Genomic DNA, 21606 nt, shown 5'->3' with positions numbered 1-21606 from the left:
TAATCAAATATATATCCCAATTTCCATCATTGGGTTTAAGTACATCATTCAACTGAGTCACCTTACTCAGATCACACAACTTAGCTTCAGCATTGTACTGGTATGAATTACATTCTATATATTGTTGACAAGAATTTTCACACTCCTTTAAGGTCTTATCCTTAAGCTGTCCTAAAGTAGCTTTGCTCGGCACGCTAACTTTTTTAAACATAACAGGTTTGTTAGCTGGAAAAAGAGAGAACAAGGAATACATTTTATACTCCTCCAACCACCCAACACACACATTCATATATTAGATATTGTAAAAAGTATCTGTACAAAATTATGTAAATGGATGATTTATAATTAAGAAATAATTGATTCACAAAATGTCACCTTAACCAGATTCCATGTGAGCTGTAGAACATCTTGAAACTTATTTCAAAACATATCTCAATACTTACAGTGTTTTACACTGGAAAATAATTTTGTGGATGGATACTGTTTTTATTTTTATGTATCCTCCACTTATAAAATAATGCAACACAAGGCTTTCCCATATTTTACTCAAAGTTTTGATTGCTGGTACTTGTGCATAATCATCTATTTTAGATATATCTATAAACTAGCATTTGTGGGCAGTTGCAGCAGCAGTAGTAGTATTAGTAGTAACAACAGCAACATGTCAGAGAAGTTGGAGTTGACATGAGAGCAGAGCAAGCCCCAAAAAACTGTTCTGCTGGGAGCAGCTATGATTTTGCGATTGATTCTTGGAAGCTGTTAGAATAACTTGTGCCATGCTTCAATGGAAGTAAATAGTGTTAACTTTGTTTGGCCAAGAAGACAATGACTGAAAAAAAATTTACACGATCAGGGTGCCTTCTTGAATTCAAAGAGTGAAATTTTTGGTCAGTACCCTCATGACAGAAAACTTATTTTGGAAAGGTGGTCTTCCCCATTTGGAGACTAGTCAACAAAAAAATGTACACAAGCTGACCTATTTCAGACACAGCAGTAATCATTCAAGGAGAAGTAGCTCTCTCCCTATCAGAATGCTCTTTTCTTACATAAAATACAATTGAAATCATGCATAAAAGTGTTCAAGAGGAACAAGTTCACTATTTCCATTTCCTAATATTGCTCTTTGTTTTTCAGGTATATGTCTCTGTCTTTCTGTAAAGACAGAGACATGTCAATGTCTTTACAGAAATGGTTGTCTGTACATTATGAATTACAAATGGAATCACAAATTTCAGAAGTAAGAGGAAAAGAGAATTGCAATAATAAAATGCACAGAATAATTACCTTTTACTCGTTGGTAGTAATCTCTGCTTTTGACTGTTTTCATTTTCTTGGTGGAAGCTGCTGATTGCCTTGATAAGAAACATTTTCCATCATCTTTGTTTATTTCAAATGATAAACATTTTTCATCAGTCAAACACGCTTCTGCACAAGCATCTGCTGTTACATTTTTCTCCTTTAACAATGTTTTCCCAGATACATCCAGAGCTGCATCTTTTACTTTCACAAAATTGATCTGAGAAACTGGAATTAAAGGAAACTTTACAGGAGTGTAAATAACAACAACAATAGTAACAATTTCTTATACAATAATCCTTTGACTATCACAGGTGTTACGCTCCAAAACCACCCACAATAGGTGAACATCCATAAAGTAGAAACAATACTGTACTGTATATTTTTTTAATCATTTTTATAATTTGTATATATATCTATTCTATTATAAATGCAAAACAACACCACTGAAGAATCGACGTAAGCTTAAATAATAATAAACTGCAATAGGCAAACTGTGATATGGTGAGGGATTTCTGTATAGAAAAGCAACAAAAATATGAGGTAGGAGTTAAATGATTAAATTGGCCAGTAAACTTGACTGGTATTGTATTTCAGTGGCCTTAGAAGGGCAAAGTTAACATCAGCAGGATTAGAAGTTAGACATTAAAGAGCCAGAACAAATACCACAGCACATTTTGTCTGATGCTCTAATGATTCTAGCAATCCATCCCCCTAAAATACAAAAATAATTATTATCATTGCTGAAGTTACTAATTTTAATGATAAACACAATACCACGGATTCTGCAGTGAGAATACATGAAAATATATCAACCTCAGTACTTGTTTTATCAATCTCAGAAGTATGAAAGGTGAAGTACATCCAGGTGGGATTTGAACCCAGAATGTAAAAGGATGTAACTAAATGTAATTAGTAATGGCAAGGTCTATAACCCATTACTTTACTCTTTTACAATGTTTTTCCTGGGAAAACAAAAGTAATTCTTTTCTATCATCATCTAGCGAATAAATATAAACATGTAGTAAATGTGGACATTCACAACTTGATGTAGCAGCTAAGAAATTTTGATTAATTAACATTATACTTTTAACGAAAGAAAAAGAGTGATTATCTTTATGAAGTCGTCACTTTTGAATTTCATGACCAGAATAAGATATTAACTATAGCAAATGAGATTGTTAAGTGAATGAGTTTGAAATGTCAGACAATGATGACTTCCTCCTTGGTCAATCCCTCATCTGCATTTGTAAATTTCACTTGTAGAGAGGGCAGGGATGGAGAGGAACATACTGTTCTCAAGGTAAATTACTGAAAGCAAAGTAAGGACAGTAAAAATGGCTTGAGTGGATGGGGATTACAGATGAACTATTTACATTACCTTTACAGGCTTCTGCCACTGGAGTCCATTCATTGTTTTTTTCACATACTGACTTTAGTTGTTCTCCCTCTGGACAAGTATAGGTCACTTCAGATTTATAGGTGGTGGTTTTGTAGGACTTTGATGCACCAGTAACTTCCTTTGGAGCGCCACAGTTAATTTTTGCATAAACTGAAATTAAGAATAGAAATTGATACCAATGTTGCATGAATATTATGTGTGTGCTCTGCTCAATATATAGGAAAGGTGTTGGTAGGAATTCCATATGGTGTATCCAGTGCAACATATGGACACATCAGAGGTGCACTGGAATCACAGGAAGGTTAACAAAGAAAGAAGTCTTTGTATGTGATAGATGTGTAGGAACAATAAACACACAGGAACTGGATTTTCTGAAATGCCCAGGAGGTTCCCTAGAGGTTGTAAATAGTGTCTGTTACCTTGGTGACCTAACTAGCAGAGGAAGAGGATGTTAAAAATGGATAATTGTTAGAATAACAAGATGGAGAAAGTTCAGAATGCTGTAACCTCTGGTGGCACTAAAAGGTCTCTCACTATGAGTGAAAGGCAAATTGTGTGTTACTTGTGTATCATCACCAAGAATACATGGCAGTGGGACAAAGGCCATGAATACAGAGGATGTGCAAAGACTAGAGAGGAAATGGAGCTGTTAAAAATTTGCTTCAGAACAAAGGATGAAGTCTGGTAAATGGAAACTATGGATGTCTGCTGGAGGGAACAGACTACCACATTTCCACTTTTTTGTTGGGAGACTTAACCTATCACCCAATTTAATACTTTGCCCTTGGATAGAATTAATGATGACCACCCTGATGCAAACATCTGGGGAAGTATCTGGTCTGAGAACAACTTCCTTTGTCTCTCCCATTAGCCACAAACACTGTGTAAATTGTCAGAGAGTCAGCTAGACTTCCTCTGGCAAAGACATTTTGCACAAAAATAAAGTAAGATTACCCTGACAGTGACAAAAAAATGGAAGTTATTTACATTACCTTTACATGTAGAATTTACTGGAGACCATTTACTATCCTTTTTACAGACTGATTTTAATTCATCTCCTTCTGGACAAGTGTAGGTCACTTCAGCTTCATAAGTGGTGGTATTGTAGGACTTGTTAGCACCAACAATGTCTTTTGGTGGTTCACAGTTAATTTTGGAGTAAACTGAAATTGAAAGGAGAAACTGGTGTCAATGGTGAGAGCATGTTTGGAAGAGGGTGAGAATAAGGAGATAATGACAATCTTACAATGAAAGGTATCGAGTGAAATAATCAGAAGACATCTGAACGCAAATATATACATAGATGCAAGTACACATATAAAAATGTATGTATGTACATGTATGTATGTATGTATGTAGGTAGGTATGTATGTATGTATGCATTTTCTTCTCTTTCTCTTTTTAATTTGAGGTTAAATTTTGACCAGCCACCTACATGGTAGCAAGGTTATGAAGGAAAGCATCTTCTACTAAACATTATCCTTTAAATCTTAAGGTCTTGCAGATTTTTATTGTCACAGATATCATGATTATTTGTAGCATATGAATGTTGTTTTGCAAACAACTTGCACATGCAAGTGCTACCAGTCAAAAGCTGCACATACCGGAAGCCAGCAAGAGTAAGGGGTCATCAGGAGAGAATGCATACTGTTTTGGTGCCTACCTCCCGACAGCATCATTGCGCACCATCCCGCCTCACTGATACAAGGCTCTGCTTGCTAGATCAACTGGTTATCAAATAAAGCTCAATATTCTTCTAGACAATGAGTTAGGCCAAACAATAGTAGTAGTCGCATCACACTGTAACCAACAAATCCTCTACATCTGACTTCGATTGAAAAATGTTCCACTTTCCAGCCTGCATCCTTACAGTCCTCAAGGAGGTTTACATAGTGGTCAATCTTTTGAACCTGAGCAATGTCCATGTTATCTTCATGAGGAACCGTTAACTTGACTAGATTCACCACTTTCTTTCTTTCACACTACATTAAAATGTCCATTTTTTCGTAACTGGGATGGGAAAGAGTCCCTGGCACTCTGGTATACCTGCAGCTACCTCCCAATAGCTGTTCCATTTTATGATAAAATTATTTTAGCATTTTCTACCTTGTCTTATTTTCTTTATACATATCAACTCGTGTGTAACTTTTTTTACTTCTACACACACACACACACACACACACACACACATATATATATGATAGGTGCATGGCTAACATTTTCACATTATGTAAGGGTAGATGAGTGTAGCTAGGAAGAAAATAAAGATAGTAGTGAATGGTCGCCAGGTTAAACCTCACAATTTACAAGAAGATGAGTATAAGAGAGGATATGTACAGAGGATCAGTGAGGAGTAAGAAGGGGGAAAGTAATTTTATAAGTGAGTGAGGGGAGAGCAAATGATGGAAACAGATGAGGCTAGAAGTGAATGTAGTAAGTGATGAACAAAGGTGAATATGCAGTTGGTGGTAAATGTCCATATGAAGAGGGTATAAGATGAGAAAGATAGATGTGGTTTAAGAAGATGTCAGAAGGTAGATGGGAGAAGGGCAAAGTGTAGGAGTAGTGGAGAAAGAGATGCTGAGGTACTTATGGTTGGCTGATAGCAGATATGTGAAGTATTATGATGGAGTTTGGCAGAGAAGAGGGAGAGAGAAGTGAGGTGACAGACAGGAAGTGACCAATGAAAATAGTGTGGAAAGGGAAGATAACAAGAATGAAGGATGGAAGTGGTACCAGTAGGGGATGGGGGAAGGGAAGGAGGAACCTGGTAGCACAAAGAATGGATGGGGGAAATGATATATGCGAACTCTGCTCTCAAGTCATTACAGGTGCCAATTAGTGCTACAAATAGAGAAGTGATGGAGGGATGGGTGTTAAGGTGGGGTTAGTGTAATGAGATTTGGGGAATGCTTGATGAAGCAGCATTAGTTTAGGGGCAGGGCCTGGCATGCACAAGAATAAATGAAATGCTTTTAGAACATCATTTTTGCTGCAATGAATGGTTCTTCTCAAGTACTCTGCTGTCACTCACACACAAAAAGCACAATATATTTTATGCACAGCACCCATAAGTCTGAAGTACTGTAATATGATTTATCATTGCTAATGCTTTCCAATATATATATGTGACACACTCATATGCATATATATAGAGAGATATACAAACATGCATATAAAAATAAAATGGAAATATTCTGCTGACCTGGATCAATGATGTAAACATCCCTATTTCCATCACTGGGTTTAAGTTTATCAGTCAAATGAGTCACATTACTCAAATCACAGACCTTTTCTTTCTTATTGTACTCATATGAATTACATTCTGAATGTTGAAGGCAAGCTTCATTACACTTCTCTAAGTTCACATTCTTAAGTTGTCTTAAAACATCCTGCTCAGGTATGCTAACTTTATGAAGCTTAATTTTTGTATCATCAGCTGGAAGGAAAAAGAAGAGAAAACAATAAGTACATTTTATACCCACACTCAAAACAGATGCACACATACACACACACTCTACACATTATAATGCATGCATCACGTAATTTTGAAATGGTATAACTGTTATATGAGGTGATATCAAAAACTCCCAACACTTGAAAGACTATTGAAAGTTAGTAGATACCTAAGGTTACAGGTATATAAGATAAAGGTCACCGTTTTAACACTGATCAACAGCAAATCATGGAAGGTGCTCATCTTGCTTGTGGAAAATGACTTCCAGGCTGGATTCCAAAGGTGGCAGGAAAACTGGAACTGGTGTACTGCTGCGTAAGGTGACCATTTCAAAGCAGATGATATTAAAACTTAGGAAAATAAGTTATTTTTTATTAAACACCAGTAGTCTTGGAACTTTTTGAGAATGTCCTAAAAATATTTACAGTTCCTAAAATTGCTTATACAAGGAATGTGTCTATGCCTGTCTTTATAGGTAAATTTGTCAATGTCTTAACAGAAATGGTTGTTTATATATTATGAAGTACAAATGGAATCACAAATTTCAGAAATAATAGAAAAGAGAATTCCAGTGATAAAATGCAAACAATAATTACATTTTATCCGTTGGTAGTAATCTTTGCTTTTGTCAGCTTTTATTTTCTTGGTGTGATCTGCAGTTTTCTCTGATAAGAAGCATTTTCCACTTCCTTTGGTTATTTCAAATGATAAACAATTTTCATTGGACAAACATTTTTCAGCACATTCATCTGTTGTTACATTTTTCTTCTTCCACAGTTTTTTCTCAGGTACATCAAGAAATGCATCATTTACTTTCACAAATTCGCTCTTAACATCTAGATTTAAAATAAAATTTCAATCAATGAAATACAAGAATAATAATATTATTTGCTATTATAGCAAGAAGCCTAAATCTTTGTGGTAGGAGAGGGTTGATTAAATTGTCCACCTACACTTGATTGGCATTGTATTTAACATCAGCAGAATTTGAAATCAGGCATTAAAGAGCCAGAACAAATACCACAGCACATTTTCTCTGATGCTCTAATGATTCCATCAATCTATCATCTTTAATGACAAGAATTATTATAATTATTATTGATGTCACTGATATTAATGAATGGTTATGAACTTAAACGCAAGGCCACTCTGTCTGTGGTGAGAATACATATGACTAGATTGATCTCACTACTTGATTAGTGTTCATCAGGTGGGATTTGAACCCAGAATGTAAAAGAATGTAACTAAATATGGCCAGTCATGAGAAAGATTATAGCCAATGACTTTATTCTTTTGCAATGTTTGACCTGAGACAACAAAAATAATTTTTCTCTCATCTCATCTAGTGAATAAATATAAATAGAGATGTCTGGTGCCTTGCTGCTTCAAAAATTAGCTACTTTACTATTTGTTTTCTATGCAGGAAGTGACCATGGGTATTTATCCCCTAGTTGTTCTTTTAGTATAAATATGTGCTGAGTGGTGTGCGCCAATGATCTGCGTTTGATTCTCAGTCTAAATTAGTCCACTTTACATAGTCAGTTACTGCCCATGAGAAAGACATGATGGGGGTTCTTCAATTAGCCCTAGACCGACATCCATCTACATTCAAGAATTTTGCCTCAACATCTTCAACATCATTATCAATGTATAGTAATGAGAGAATTGGAAGAAAAGCTTTAAATTGTGTATTTCGGGTCTTTTGGATATCAGTTCAAATGAAGCCAGAGTTCACTTTGCCTTTCATACTTGTTGGAGGTCAATGACATAATGTATATATCAAATTATAAGGCTGATGGTATTGACTAAACAACTCTCATCAAAACTTACCTTTGTGTATAAATCAGGAAACATTATTATTAATAATGTAATTAAAGGGTATGAAGTGGAAAATAACAAGAAGTCTGTTTTAAAGGGCTGCTGAGTTTTACAAAATAAGGACTCATGGAAGTATATTGTAAAAAGTTTGGGATGGCTGCAAAAGTTAGAAATTAAGAGAAAAACTATCAAGATTTGCCAAGGAATAGCTACAGAGGTAAGAAGTTTACCTAACAACAATGTAGTTTTGTCTGTGGTTAAGGATTTGCTTCACAACTCAGCTTTGTGCATGAAATCTGGTTGCTGGAAATCTGAAATCTGGTTGTGCAAGCTTGTTTGTGACAAGTTTCTACACTTTCAGCTTTTGTTTGGCAGACTTAACCCATCTACCAATTTAATATCATTATCTACCCCTTGGGTAGAATTAATGGAGTTCACTCTGTTGCATAATTTGTGGAAATGTCTTCCACATACCAACCACAGACACTTAGAAAATTAATATGGAGTCAACCAGTCTTCCTCTGACAAAGATATTTATTACAAAAGTAAACAAAATTACTTAGACAGAGACAACAAAGAGAAGCTATTTATGTTACCTTTACAAATAGATGTTATTGAAGTCCACTTATTGTCCTTTGTACACACTGACTTTAGTTTTTCTCCATTTTGGCATCTATAGGTCACCTCAGATCTATAAATGGTGGAATTGAAGAAAGTCGATCCACGAGCAATATCTTTTGGAGGTCCACAGTTAATATTTGAGTAAACTGGAAATGGTAAAAGAAACTGATATGAATGGTATGTGAATCTTAGGAGGAGAACGAGAATGAGGAAATGGTAATATTACAAGAAAAAGTATTGAGTGAATCAAATAGAAAAAAATTACATTCAGATATAAATACATGCACACAAATATACATGTATGTATATACGTATATAGTGTAATGCTGTCATCATTACAATATATAAAAACAAAGGGGAAAAGTCAGAAAGAGAAGGAACAAAGAGAGAAAAAGAAAAAATTGCTGTCATTGAATACACTCCACTGACCTGGGTTCATGAGGTGTATATCCCATCCATCTTCGTTGGGTTTAAGGTCATGAGTCAGGTGAGTCTTATTACTTGGATCACAGTAACTATATTTTTCATGGTACTCATAAGATTTACATCCTGGAATTTGAAGACAAGCACGATCACACTCCTTTAAACTGATTTCTTTAATCCGATCAGGTGAATCATGCCCTGGTATGGCAGTTCTTTTTAATGTAAAGACATCATCATCGGCTAGATAAAAAAGAAATGAAAGAAAACAAAAAAGACATTTTATAGTCACACATGCATATTAAATATTATATAGCATTTAGTGCATTATTTGTTTTAAATGATGATGATTATCATCATCATCACCATCATCATTGAACATTCATTATCCATGCAAGTATGGGTTGCACATGCCTGCATTATAAACAAATAATTGATCTACAAAATGACAACTTAGTCAGAATTCATGTGAATGTAAAACATCTTCAGGCTCATTTCAAACATTGTTTCAAAATTTAAGTTGCCTGTAATCCATTTGTGCTTTCCTTTTCTAATGGTGTGCTTTTGTTGAATCTAAACATAGTTCAAAAGATGGACAACCAGCATGTGAAGTGTCCTTATGGTAATTTAATCTTAAACAAAAGCACACCATCAGAAGAGGGGTGTACAAATGTATTATCTACAGCCTAAAACAGTGAGGCAAGGTTCCATGTGTGTCTCATGATGTACTAGAATTCACATTAATTTTGAGAAGGATATCTCATGTCAAAAAATAGTTTGATCGATGGATTCTATTTTTATAATAAATTGTCCATTTAGAAAATAATGAACCAGATGAGTTTCAAATATTTAAAATAAAAATTTCAATTATAAGGTACTTATATTATCTAAAGTTTTAAATATATAACATAATAGAAGTATTTGAAATAATAATTCTTTTGTAAAGCTTGTACATAACATATGAGTAAGCTAGGGAAATAATCATTTTCTTCTGTTATTTTGTGTATCAGATTACGGAGGAGAGGAACAAATAGCAAGATACTGTGCAAAAGCCATGCTACCTAGCAGTATGTCTTCCATCTCATTACATTTCAAGTTCAAACTCTGCCAAGAAAAACTATTTTTCATCCTTCTGATTTTGATGAATTATGAAATCTATCAAGAACTGGGGGTCAGCAGTATGAACTAATACTGTCCCCTCAAAACTGCTGGCCTTGTACCAAAATTTGAAGTGATTTCTACCACCACTACTACTCAGATTTAAGAAACATAAGAGCTTCCTTTCTTACAGCCACCAGCACATGAAAAGCAACTTCAATCATGCATAAAAGTGTTTAAAGTGAACAAATTCTGTTTGAGAATGTCTTAACAGAACCACATTTCCTAATATTGCTTTTCTTTCCGAGGACTACGTCCATATCTGTCCTTATAGATAAACCTGTCAATGTCTTTACACAAATGGTTGTCTATATACTATGAAGTACAAATGGAATCACAAATTTCAGAAAAAGAGGAACATAAAGAGTAATTACGTTTTACTCGTTGGTAGTAATCTCTGTCTTTGGCTGATTTTATTTTCTTGGAGGCAGCTGCAGTTTCCTTTGATAAGTAACATTTTCTATTTTCTTTATTTATTTCAAACGATAAACAATTTTTTTCAGAAAAGCATTTTTTGGCACAGTCTTCTGCTGTTATATTTTTCCTATGCCACAACAATTTCTCAGGTACATCCAGTGTTCCATTTTTTACTTTCACAAAATATTTCTTAGCAACTGGAATAAAAAAATTAAAAAATTAATATGAAGAGAAACAACAACAATAATTTAATTTATAATGTAGAAAGAAGGACAAAAGTTTAAGGTAAGAGTTAACTGGTTAAATTGGTCCCTATATTTGACTGGGATTTTATTTTATTGGCCCTGACAAAGCAAATTTGACATCAGCCAGATCTGAACTCAGAAGTCAAAGAGCCACAATATATACCACAACACATTTTGTCTGATGTTCTGATGATTCTCTCAATCCATCACTACTCAGCATCATCATCATTTAATGTCCACTGTCCATGCTGGCATGGGTTAAAAATATTTATAATTATTGTTGATGTTACCAATATTTATGATAGCAGTTCCTAGATTTTTATTGTTTTACTTGTTTCAGTCATGTGACTGCGGCCATGCTGGAGCATCGCCATTAGTCGGAAAAATCAACCACGGGATTTATTCTTTGTAAGCCTAGTACTCACTCTGTCAGGGTCTTTTACCAAACCGCTAAGTTATGGGAATATAAACGCAGCAGCATCAGTTGTCAAGCAATGGTGGGGGTACAAACACAAGACACGCACACACATATATACGACATTTATTCTTTCAGTTTCCAAGTACGAAATCCACTCAGAAAGTTTTGGTCAACCTGAGGCTATAATAAGCATATATATATATATATATATACAGTAGTTGACATACCTGGTAATTCCTGGGAAAGCAAGCTTATCCCTTGGTTCCATTCTCATACTTGTTTCGCTAATCCAGTAACAACAATACAAAGTATGTAGCCCTTAAAACGGTTTTTGTGTATTTATTGAGAATACCAAACTGTCTTACAAAGTATTTGTTTTTAGGAATTCTCAATAAGTTATGAATACCCAAATTGTGAAGTCAGTTATGTAATAACATGAAATTAATTACCCTATAATAAAAATTCAGATAAAGTAGCTCCGAAAAGGGCTTTGATACATTCTGAGAGTATATAGATTTTAGGAGGCAATACTAATAAGGTATGTATACTAAAATTGTGAAACATGTTATGTAATAACAGGCTAATTAGACATGAGATAATAACAATTCAAAGTAATTAATTGTGAAAAAAAGCTTTTGTGCGTTCCCAGAGAATATTACCCTCAGCAGCGCTAGTGTTGGTATATTCGTGAATAAGTCACTAACTGAAATAAGTGGATCTATTGTTTAGGAGAATACTATTTACTTGTTTAAGCGTTGTATTGGATAAATTAAGAAAAATAACTAAAATAGTTCAAATACTAAGAAATAAGAATACTGAAAATGAATGGGTTATTTCCCTTGGTGGTTATTTCCAGGAGGGGATGGGTTATTTCCCTTGGAAGCTAAAAAATAATTACTCCCAGTGTTCACTCACGCCCAAATGTTATACCTCCTGCCGTTTACCCGAACATTTTTCGAAATCAACTTATACTTAAAACCTCCCCAGACGCATAAGCAATGTGCATGTGAAGTTTAAGAAAAACTGGTCAAACCATTTTGGTGCAAAACGAGGACATACTGATACACACACAGAGACATTTTCAATTTTAATATGTAAGACACACATAAGCATGCACATAAAAATAAAATGAAAATACTCTACTGACCTTTATCAAAGATGTAAGTATCCCCATTTCCATCATTGAGTTTAAGTTTATCAGTCAAATGAGTCCCATTACTCAAATCACAGATCATTTCTTTCTCATTGTACTGATATGAATTACATTCTGGATGTTGATGGCAAGCTTCATTACACTTCTTTAAGTTCACATTCTGAAGCTGTCCTAAAATATCTTGCTCAGATATGCTAACTTTATGAAGCTTAATTTTCTTATCTTTGGCTAGAAAGAAAAAAGAAAACAAAGAGTAAATTTTATGCCCACACTCAAAACAGATGGGGACACACACACACACAAACATTGGCTTTTGCAGTTCTCTTAATCATAGTAAATTTCTCAAACATAATGACAATGTATATTCGTTAAAAAAACTACATAAGCTATTTAATATACATGTATAACACTGAATCAAATCAAATTTAGGATACACGCATACACACACACACACACACACACACACACACACACACACACACACTCTCTCTCCCTCCCTCTCTTTGTCTTGTCTTGGGAGTAGGCTTGGTGAGTTAGTTTGAGGTTAGGCTGGGCAGATTCTTAAGTCTTTACATAAAACAGGAGAGGAAGGTGAAATTTTCCATGTTGAGTTCTAAACCTTTTCATGGTATCATAGTGCATATTACTTGAAATTTCTAGGTTACTGTCTCTGTATAAAGCTGATCTGTGAAAGTACTCAAACTTCTTGAGGCTACCCAGGATAAATATTGCAGTTAAGTTTGCTATTTAATTCTGATGAAAGTTTCTTGTAGATATACAGAGGAATGGCTCACTTTTCTTTTTGATCCAGAAGAATTCATCGCATTAACAATGTCATCCTAGCATTCATGAGTATTCTAATACTGTGATCACTAAACCTAGTACAAGGTTTCAAGAAAGAAGGATTTCAACTGTAAAGGACCAAATCCTTGCAGTAAAACTGAGTGAATTTGCTAGTTGGTCAGTTCTTAATACTCTGAGACTGTTCTGAAAATAGTAACTTATTTTAGGCAGAGAAGTTTCTTTAGTCTCAGCAGACAACTTCTCTAATTCACTTTATGTTGTATAAATGGTTGGCAATAAAAAGTACATTTTGCTATAACAACCATGACAAAATATAGGAGTTACACAATTACATAAACTGGCATTACTTCGGTTAGTCTGCATATCAGATAATGAAGGACAACACCTAATGCCGAGATATGGTGCAGCAATAGCAATGTCTAAGCCATGCCAACATACACAAATGTAGTAAAAGCTGTTGTTATCACAACTACTTCTGCTTCACCCACTACCACAACAAGCACCAGCACCAGTGCCACAACCCTACTACTACTACTACTACTACTACTACTACTACAGAAAAAAAAAGAAATTCTTTTCTTACATAAAACAATCACTGAAAATATACATAAATGTTCCAGGTGAACAAATGCTTTGTGAGAATGCTCTAACAGTATCTACAGTTCCTAAAATTGCTTGTGTAAAATGTGTCTATGCTTGCCCTTAGAGGTAGACAAATGTTTTTACAGAAATAGTTATCTATATATTATGAAGTACAAATGGAATCACAAATTTCAGAAATAATGGAAAAGAGAACCTACTATAATAATACTCTTGAGTCTTTCTTCATCACAACATATGAGTGAGAAAAGAAGAGGTGATAGATGAATAAGGAAGGAAGGGGTGAAAAAAATCAAACAGAATTTCAACTCTGTGTGAGTATATGTGTGTGTATGTAAAAAGGGAAGTATGTGAATGTCTGTGTGAGTGTGTGTGTGCAATGGAAATGAGATGGTGATATAATAATACTCTTGTAATCTTGTGTTTTTCTCCATCACAACATATGAATGAGAAAGGAAGGAAGGGGTGATAAATGAATAAAGAAGGAAGGAGTGATGGCAAAATGGGAATGTTTGTATATGAGAGTGAACATTCAGCATGGCCACAGCTCATGAGCTGAAACTAGATAAAATGAAAATGAATTCAATGCTGAAAAGAAAAATCAAATAACATTTCAGCGCTGTGTGAGTATATGTGTACATGTGTGTGCATGTAGAAGGGAAGAATGTGAATTTTTGTACAAGTGTTTATTATATACCTTATTTCTATATAAAATAGTACAATTAGCTGTCATTTTTGACGGCACGGGACCAGCTAGTTCCAGTAATAAAATACAAAGAATAATTACATTTTATTCGTTGGTAGTAATCTCTGTTTTTGTCTGTCTTTAAATTGTTGGAGGTAGCTGCAGTTTTCTTTGATAAGAAGCATTTTCCAATTCTTTTGTTTATTTCAAATGATAAACACTTTTTATCAGAGAAACATTTTTTTGCACAGGCTTCTGCTGTAACCTTTTTCTTTTTCCACAATATTTTCTCCGGTACATTAAGAGATGAATGGTTTACTTTCACAAATTGATTCTTAAAATCTAGATATAGAATAAAATTTAGACCAATGAAATACAACAAGAATATTAATTTTGGTTTCAAATTTTGGCACAAGGCCAGCAAGTTCGGAAGTGAGGTAAGTTGATTACATAGATCCCCAGTGTTCAACTGGTACTTATTTTATTGATCCCGAAAGGATGAAAGGCAAAGGCTGAATTTGAACTCAGAACCTAAGGACAAACGAAATGCCACTAAGAATTTTGGTGAGTGTGCTAATGATTCTGCCAGCTCAACACCTTAAAAAGAATAATAATATTAATTTCTGATATAGAAAGAAGCCCAAATCTTTGAGGGAGGATGGGTTGATACCATGATAATTGCTGCTCACCCTCCTTTAACAGTGAAGAAAAGGCAGTTTTTCTTATCTAATAGTTATAGCAAAATGGTTGTATGGTGGATGAAGTTAAAATATCTAATGACACAGTTTGGTTAATCACTCATATGCATTTTTAAAGTATCACTTGTAAAACAGATAAATATGGTAAGGAAGACTGGATAGGGACCACAGTGCATAAACCTGTAGTTTAGGTTACAAAAATTGGAGCAAACATTCGTCCTGGGAGTTCCATCCCAATAATTGCTTAACATGCTCCATTTGTCCTGAGAGATGAGCCTAACATTCAATGATGGGGGTTCTTCAATTAGCCTTAGACCGACATCCATCTACACTCAAGAATTTTGCCTCAACATCTTCAACATCATTATCAACGTATAGTAATGAGAGAATTGGAAAAAAAGCTTTAAATTGTGTATTTCGGGCCTTTTGGATATCAGTTCAAATGAAGCCAGAGTTCACTTTGCCTTTCATACTTGTTGGAGGTCAATGACATAATGTATATATCAAATTATAAGGCTGATGGTATTGACTAAACAACTCTCATCAAAACTTACCTTTGTGTATAAATCAGGAAACATTATCATTAATAATATAATTAAAGGGTATGAATTAGAAGATAACAAGAGTCTCAGAAGTCTGTTTCAGAGGGCTGCCGAGTTTTACGAAATAAGGACTCATGGAATTATATTGTAAAAAGTTTGGGATGATGATATAAAGTATGGCTGAAAAAGTTAGAAATTAAGAGAAAAATTATCAAGATTTGCCAAGGAATAGCTACAGAGGTAAGAAGTTTACCTAACAGCAATGTAGTTTTGTCTGTGGTTAAGGATTTGCTTCACATCTAAGCTTTGTGCATGAAATCTGGTTGCTGGAAATCTGAAATCTGGTTGTGCAAGCTTGTTTGTGACAAGTTTCTACACTTTCAGCTTTTGTTTGGCAAACTTAGCCCATCACCCAATTTAATAGCAGTACTTGGCCCTTGGGTAGAATCAATAGAGTTCACTTTGTTGCATAATTTGTGGAAATGTTTTCCACATACCAACCACAAACACAGACAATTAATATGGAGTCAACCAGTCTTCCTCTGACAAAGACATTCATTATAGAAAGTAAACAAAATTATTTAGAGACAACAAAAAAGGAGCTGTTTATGTTACCTTTACAAAGAGATATCATTGGAGTCCATTTTTTGTCCTTTCCACAAGTTGACTTGAACTTTTCTCCCCCTGGACAAGTATAGGTCACCTCAGATCTATAGATGGTGGAATTGTAGGACTTCGATGTGTGAGCAATATCTTTTGGAGGTTCACAGCTAATATTTGAGACAGCTGGAATTGAAAAGAGAAACCGATATGAATGGTATGTGGATCTTAGGAGGATGAGAGTGAGGAGAAAATGGCAATATTACAATAAAAATTATTGCATGAATCAGACAGAAGAAATTTGCATTCAGATCTAAATAGATAAATACATACAAATATACTTGTTTGTACATATGTATGCATGTACTTGTATATAATGTGTGTGTGTGTTTGTATACATTTGTGTTTTATTGTAGGTATATAATGTTTATATTTACATGTCAAATAATTGAGTGTTTACGTGTGAGTGTATATGAATATAAATAAATTACGTATGATAGGACTTTCTATTTCTGTTAACATGTCTGTCTGATGAGTTTGTTATTTATGATCATAACTTTGGCAGCCATTTGTGTAAAATGTGTGTATGTGATCGAGAAAAAAAACTAAAAACATATTTGAAATCAGCATTAAAAAAGGGTTCAGAATCCCCTAGAAGTAGGCAATCATCATTTACTTCATTTAAAAATGCAGACTTCTGTTATTTTTGCATTGAGCGTTCTATACAAGCCATATGTATGCTAGATGCTAATAAGCTATTGAACTAATGTACATGGGTGTGTGTGTGTGTGTGTGTGTGTGTGTGTGTGTGTGTGTGTGTGTGTGTGTGTGTGTGTGTGTATTATAAACATACATATAATACATATGTGCATATGTAGATGCACACAACCTGATGTAGATGCATGCAGACACACATAAAATTTAATGAATACACTCCACTGACCTGGGTTCATGATATGTATGTCCCATCCATCTTTGTTGGGTTTAAGGTCATAAGTCAGGTGAGTCTCGTTAGATGGTTTACAGAATTCTTTTTTTTCATGATACTCATAAGATTTACATCCTGGAATTTGAAGGCAAGCATGATCACATTCCTTTAAACTGATTCCTTCAAGTTGACCAAATGTATCGTGAAATGGTATGGTAGTTCTTTTAAGTGTAAAAACATCATCATCGGCTAGATAAAAAAGAAATGAAAGAAAACAAGAAAGACATTTTATATTCACACACACATATTAAATACTATATAGCATCTGTTGCATAATTTGTTTTAAATGATCATCTTCGTCATCATCATAGAAATCATTTAATGCTCATTTTCCATGCAAGCATGGTTTGGACATACCTGTATTATAAACAAATAGTTAATCCACAAAATTACAATTTAGAATTTATGTGAATGTAGACTATCTTCAGGCTCATTTGTAACCTTGTTTCAAAATTTAAGTTGCATGTAATCCACTGGTACCTTCCTATCTAATGGTGTGCTTTTGTATAATCTTAACATAATTCAAAAGATGGTCAACCAGCATGTGAAGTACCCTTATGGTCATTTAATCTTACACAAAAGCACACCATCAGAAGAAGGGAGTACAAATGTACTGTCTACAACCTAAAACAGACTAAAACAATGCCTGTTGAAAGTGGAGAGGTAAGTGCTGTTGCTCAGAAAATTTATTGAAAAGTGGGTAAGAGCGGCGTGCATGGTCCAAGGAAACAAGCCAGCTCTGTTGAATAGTATGGTCCTGCCTAGAACAAACTTGACATACTGAGTGATGCTGAATAGTTCCTATTAGTGGCCATTCACTCTAACCATGAAGCAGCAAGTATTGTTGTACATTATGGTAATCCAACTTTCAAAACTGGAACTGAAACTCACTGTTTTGAGGACAATAATCAGGTATTATTTGTTAACCTTTTTAAAAGCTTTTGATTCATCTAAATTGGTCAGGGCCCTATCCATACAAGCTTTATTGTCCATTGTTTCTATGATGTACCACATGAAATGGAGGGCATCATGGATAGATATGTTTGTAATGGTGCATGTTTGCACATCACCAATCCAACTGTTGGGCAAGTGCCAAAATTTGACTAACATGTTGGGTTAAATCTTGAAATTTGCATTCAGAGGAGTTATAGGCAAAAATTATCAATGTGATCCCTATTGTTTTAAAAACACAGCACTTTTCTTGCAGTGCCTCATAGGAGGCTTTTGGGGTGGGCACTGAAATCCATTCGGTGACCCAACTTGCCACTCATGAGCAAAATACTGCTGATCTAATAACAAGCGGCCATCATGGCATTCCAAAGACTGAATTCTTGCTTTGTTGCCATGTCGTACCCCTGTCACAAGAGTCCAGCAATGGCTTTTCTTCTCTTGTGCCTTAAAGCATTTGCCTTAGCTGAGACAATCAAGCCTTTGTGCTTTAAACTGAAGAATTATTCAAGGGCCAATCTCACCACAAGCATAGCTGTTGCATTACATTTCATAACTGCTTCAAAGTTTTTAACAAAATCTCTTGTCAAGTTGCTTTGAATGCTATCTAGCTTGATTATATAGATCTATATATTATGAGGTACAAATAGAGTCACACATTTCAGAAAAAGAGGGACAAAGAATAATTACGTTTTACTCGTTGGTAGTAATCTTTGTCTTTGGCTGATTTTATTTTCTTGGAAGTAGCTGCAGTCTTCTTTGATAAGTAACATTTATTTTCTTTATATATTTCAAATGATAAGCAATTGTTTTGAGAAAAGCATTTTGCTGCACAGTCTTCTACTGTAACATTTTTCTTATCCCACAACAATTTCTCAGGTACATCCAAAGTTCCATTTCTTGCTTTCACAAAATATTTCTGAGTAACTGGAAGTAAAGAAAAATTTATAGGAATAGAAACAACAGCAACAATAATTCTAATTTATAATGTAGAAAGAATGACAAAAGTAATAGTTAATCAGTTAAATTGGTCCCTATATTTGACTGGTATTATATTTTATTGGCCCTGACAAAGCAAATTTGACATCAGCCAGATCTGAACTCAGAAGTTAGAGCCAGAACAAGTACCACAACACATTTTGTCTGATGCTCTGATGATTCTCTCAATCCATCACTAACACAAATATTTATAATTATCGTTGATGTTACCAATATTCATGATAACAGTTTCTAACTTAAACATAAATTCACACATTCTGCAATGACTCATGAAAGGAATGGAACTCAATAATTGAATAGAGCTGGTTTTATCAACTACAGAAATATGAGAGGTGAATTATAGCCAAGAGGGATTTGAACCAGGAAACATCCTGCTGGAGGGAACACACTTACACACTTTCTGTTCTTTGATGGAAGAATTTGAGGAGATCTGCCAGAATTTCTCTAACATTGACATTTAACACAAAACTAAAACAAAGATAGAGTCCAAATGAGAAAACATATTTACATTACCTTTACAAGACACTTCTGGAGTCCATTTCTTGTCCTTTTGGCACACTGCCTTTAATTTTTCTCCATCTTGACAAGTATAGTTCACTTCAGATTTATAGGTAGTAGTATCATAGGATTTAGATGCACCAGCAACATTTTTTGGTCGTCCACAGGTAACTTTTGCATGAACTGGAAGTGATAAGAGAAACGGATATCAGTTGTGAATATGTTAGGAGGAGGGTGAGAACAAGGAGATAATGAGAAATTTAGAATAAAAGATATTGACTGAAACAAACTGAAGACATTTGCATGTATACACACACACACACACACAGAGTATATCTTGTGTGTACAGTTAGATGTACAACTGCTACTGTTGAGTTTAGAGCTCTATGTAGATTATCTTCATCCAATTTATATCCAGTATAGTGGTGTGGTTTCTACTGTGCTTAGTAGTAATACTGGTTATGGTATATAGAGCAACACAGACGAAATACAAGTTTATATCATTTGTTCCCCTTGTACACTTAACTGTTGTGGTTGTTTGGAAACCACAAATTGGATGTTCCACATGCAACTAGATGCTTAATCACAAAGGATCATAAGGGGAACGCTTTGTTGCATTATGTTATGGTGGTCAAACATTTAGAGTTGTATAGATGGCAAAACCTATAAGTACACACACACACACACACACACACACAGTATATCTTGTGTGTACAGTTAGAAAAGGAGAGTAGATAGAGAGCAAATGTCAGAGGGAAATGGAGAGAGAAAAAGTCAAGAGAAAGGGAAAGGAAAAGAGAAAAAAGGGAGAGAAGGCAGAATTTTAATGAAGAAAAGAATGGAAGAAAAAACTTAAATGGTCAATAATAAAAGGGATGGAAAAGTAAAAATATATAAAGAAAAATATATATAAAATGATAAAATAAGTGAAAAATAAATAAATAAATAAATCTTAGAGATAGAGAGATATATATGAGAAGCAAAGTGAAAGAGAAAAAGAGAAAGATAAGAAAACAAGGTGAGAGAGAGGGAGAGAGAGAGAGAGAGAGACGGGGAGGGGAAGACAGAGACACTGAAGAAAGGATGGGTTATGTAATCTTTTATCCTTATCCAATAATCTGTGAAGAAATCAAGAAATCTACAAAAAGTGGATGTGGATATTTTCAAAAGGGAACTGGACATTCTCTAGTCCACGATACCAGATGAACTAATTTCCCAGCATGAAGTACAGATGAGAGCAGCAGTGTCAAACTCCCTCCTATGCCAAATGGGGCAACAACCAGAGTAAAAGCAATAAGCAGGAATGGTGATATAAAATCCCACCACCCTGAAGAAATCAGCCAAATAATAAAACTGCAGGAAAACCACAAAATCATGGTAGTGCCCCAGCATGGCCACAGCCATATTGCTGAAACAACTAAAAGAAACATACATACATCATCATTTAGCATCTGTTATCCATGCTGGCATGGGTTAGACAATTTGACTGGAGCTGGTAAGCTGGAGAGCTGTACTACTGCCGTCTGCTTTTGGCTTGGTTTCTATGGCTGAATGCCCTTCCTAACACCAACCACTCCAAGAGTGTAGTGAGTGCCTTTTATGTGTCATTGGCACAGGTGCCTTTTACAATTCACTGGCAGTGCAGGTATAGCTGTGTGGTAAGAAGTTTGCTTCCCAACCACATGGTTCTGGGTCCTATCTTACAGTGTGGAACATTGGGTGTCTTCTTTTATAGCCCAGATTCAACTAGATTTGGTAGAGAGAAACTGAAAAAAGCCTGTCATATATATATATATATATATATATATATATATATATATATATATATATATATATATA

General features: G+C 34.7%; 1 protein-coding gene across 1 annotated transcript in view; it reads right to left on the bottom strand.

Moving 5' to 3' along the window:
• Nucleotides 1–21606, bottom strand: part of LOC106869390 (uncharacterized) — a 206146-nt gene that overhangs the window by 52122 nt on the left and 132418 nt on the right. Inside the window, exons 50-64 of the mRNA XM_052970991.1 lie at nt 19783–19950; nt 18961–19197; nt 17278–17511; nt 16350–16520; nt 14597–14836; nt 12400–12633; nt 10547–10786; nt 9024–9257; nt 8570–8740; nt 6752–6991; nt 5904–6137; nt 3691–3861; nt 2678–2848; nt 1285–1524; nt 44–225 (exon numbers count right to left, since the gene is read on the bottom strand). Of these exons, the coding sequence (XP_052826951.1) occupies nt 44–225; nt 1285–1524; nt 2678–2848; nt 3691–3861; nt 5904–6137; nt 6752–6991; nt 8570–8740; nt 9024–9257; nt 10547–10786; nt 12400–12633; nt 14597–14836; nt 16350–16520; nt 17278–17511; nt 18961–19197; nt 19783–19950 (3167 nt within the window). The remainder of the gene's footprint in view (nt 1–43; nt 226–1284; nt 1525–2677; nt 2849–3690; nt 3862–5903; nt 6138–6751; nt 6992–8569; nt 8741–9023; nt 9258–10546; nt 10787–12399; nt 12634–14596; nt 14837–16349; nt 16521–17277; nt 17512–18960; nt 19198–19782; nt 19951–21606) is intronic.

Source organism: Octopus bimaculoides, chromosome 10 (genome assembly GCF_001194135.2).
Source record: "Octopus bimaculoides isolate UCB-OBI-ISO-001 chromosome 10, ASM119413v2, whole genome shotgun sequence".
NCBI lineage: Eukaryota > Metazoa > Mollusca > Cephalopoda > Octopoda > Octopodidae > Octopus > Octopus bimaculoides.
The sequence above is the reverse complement of the archived record's forward strand: the minus strand, read 5'-3'. Positions and strand labels throughout refer to the sequence as shown.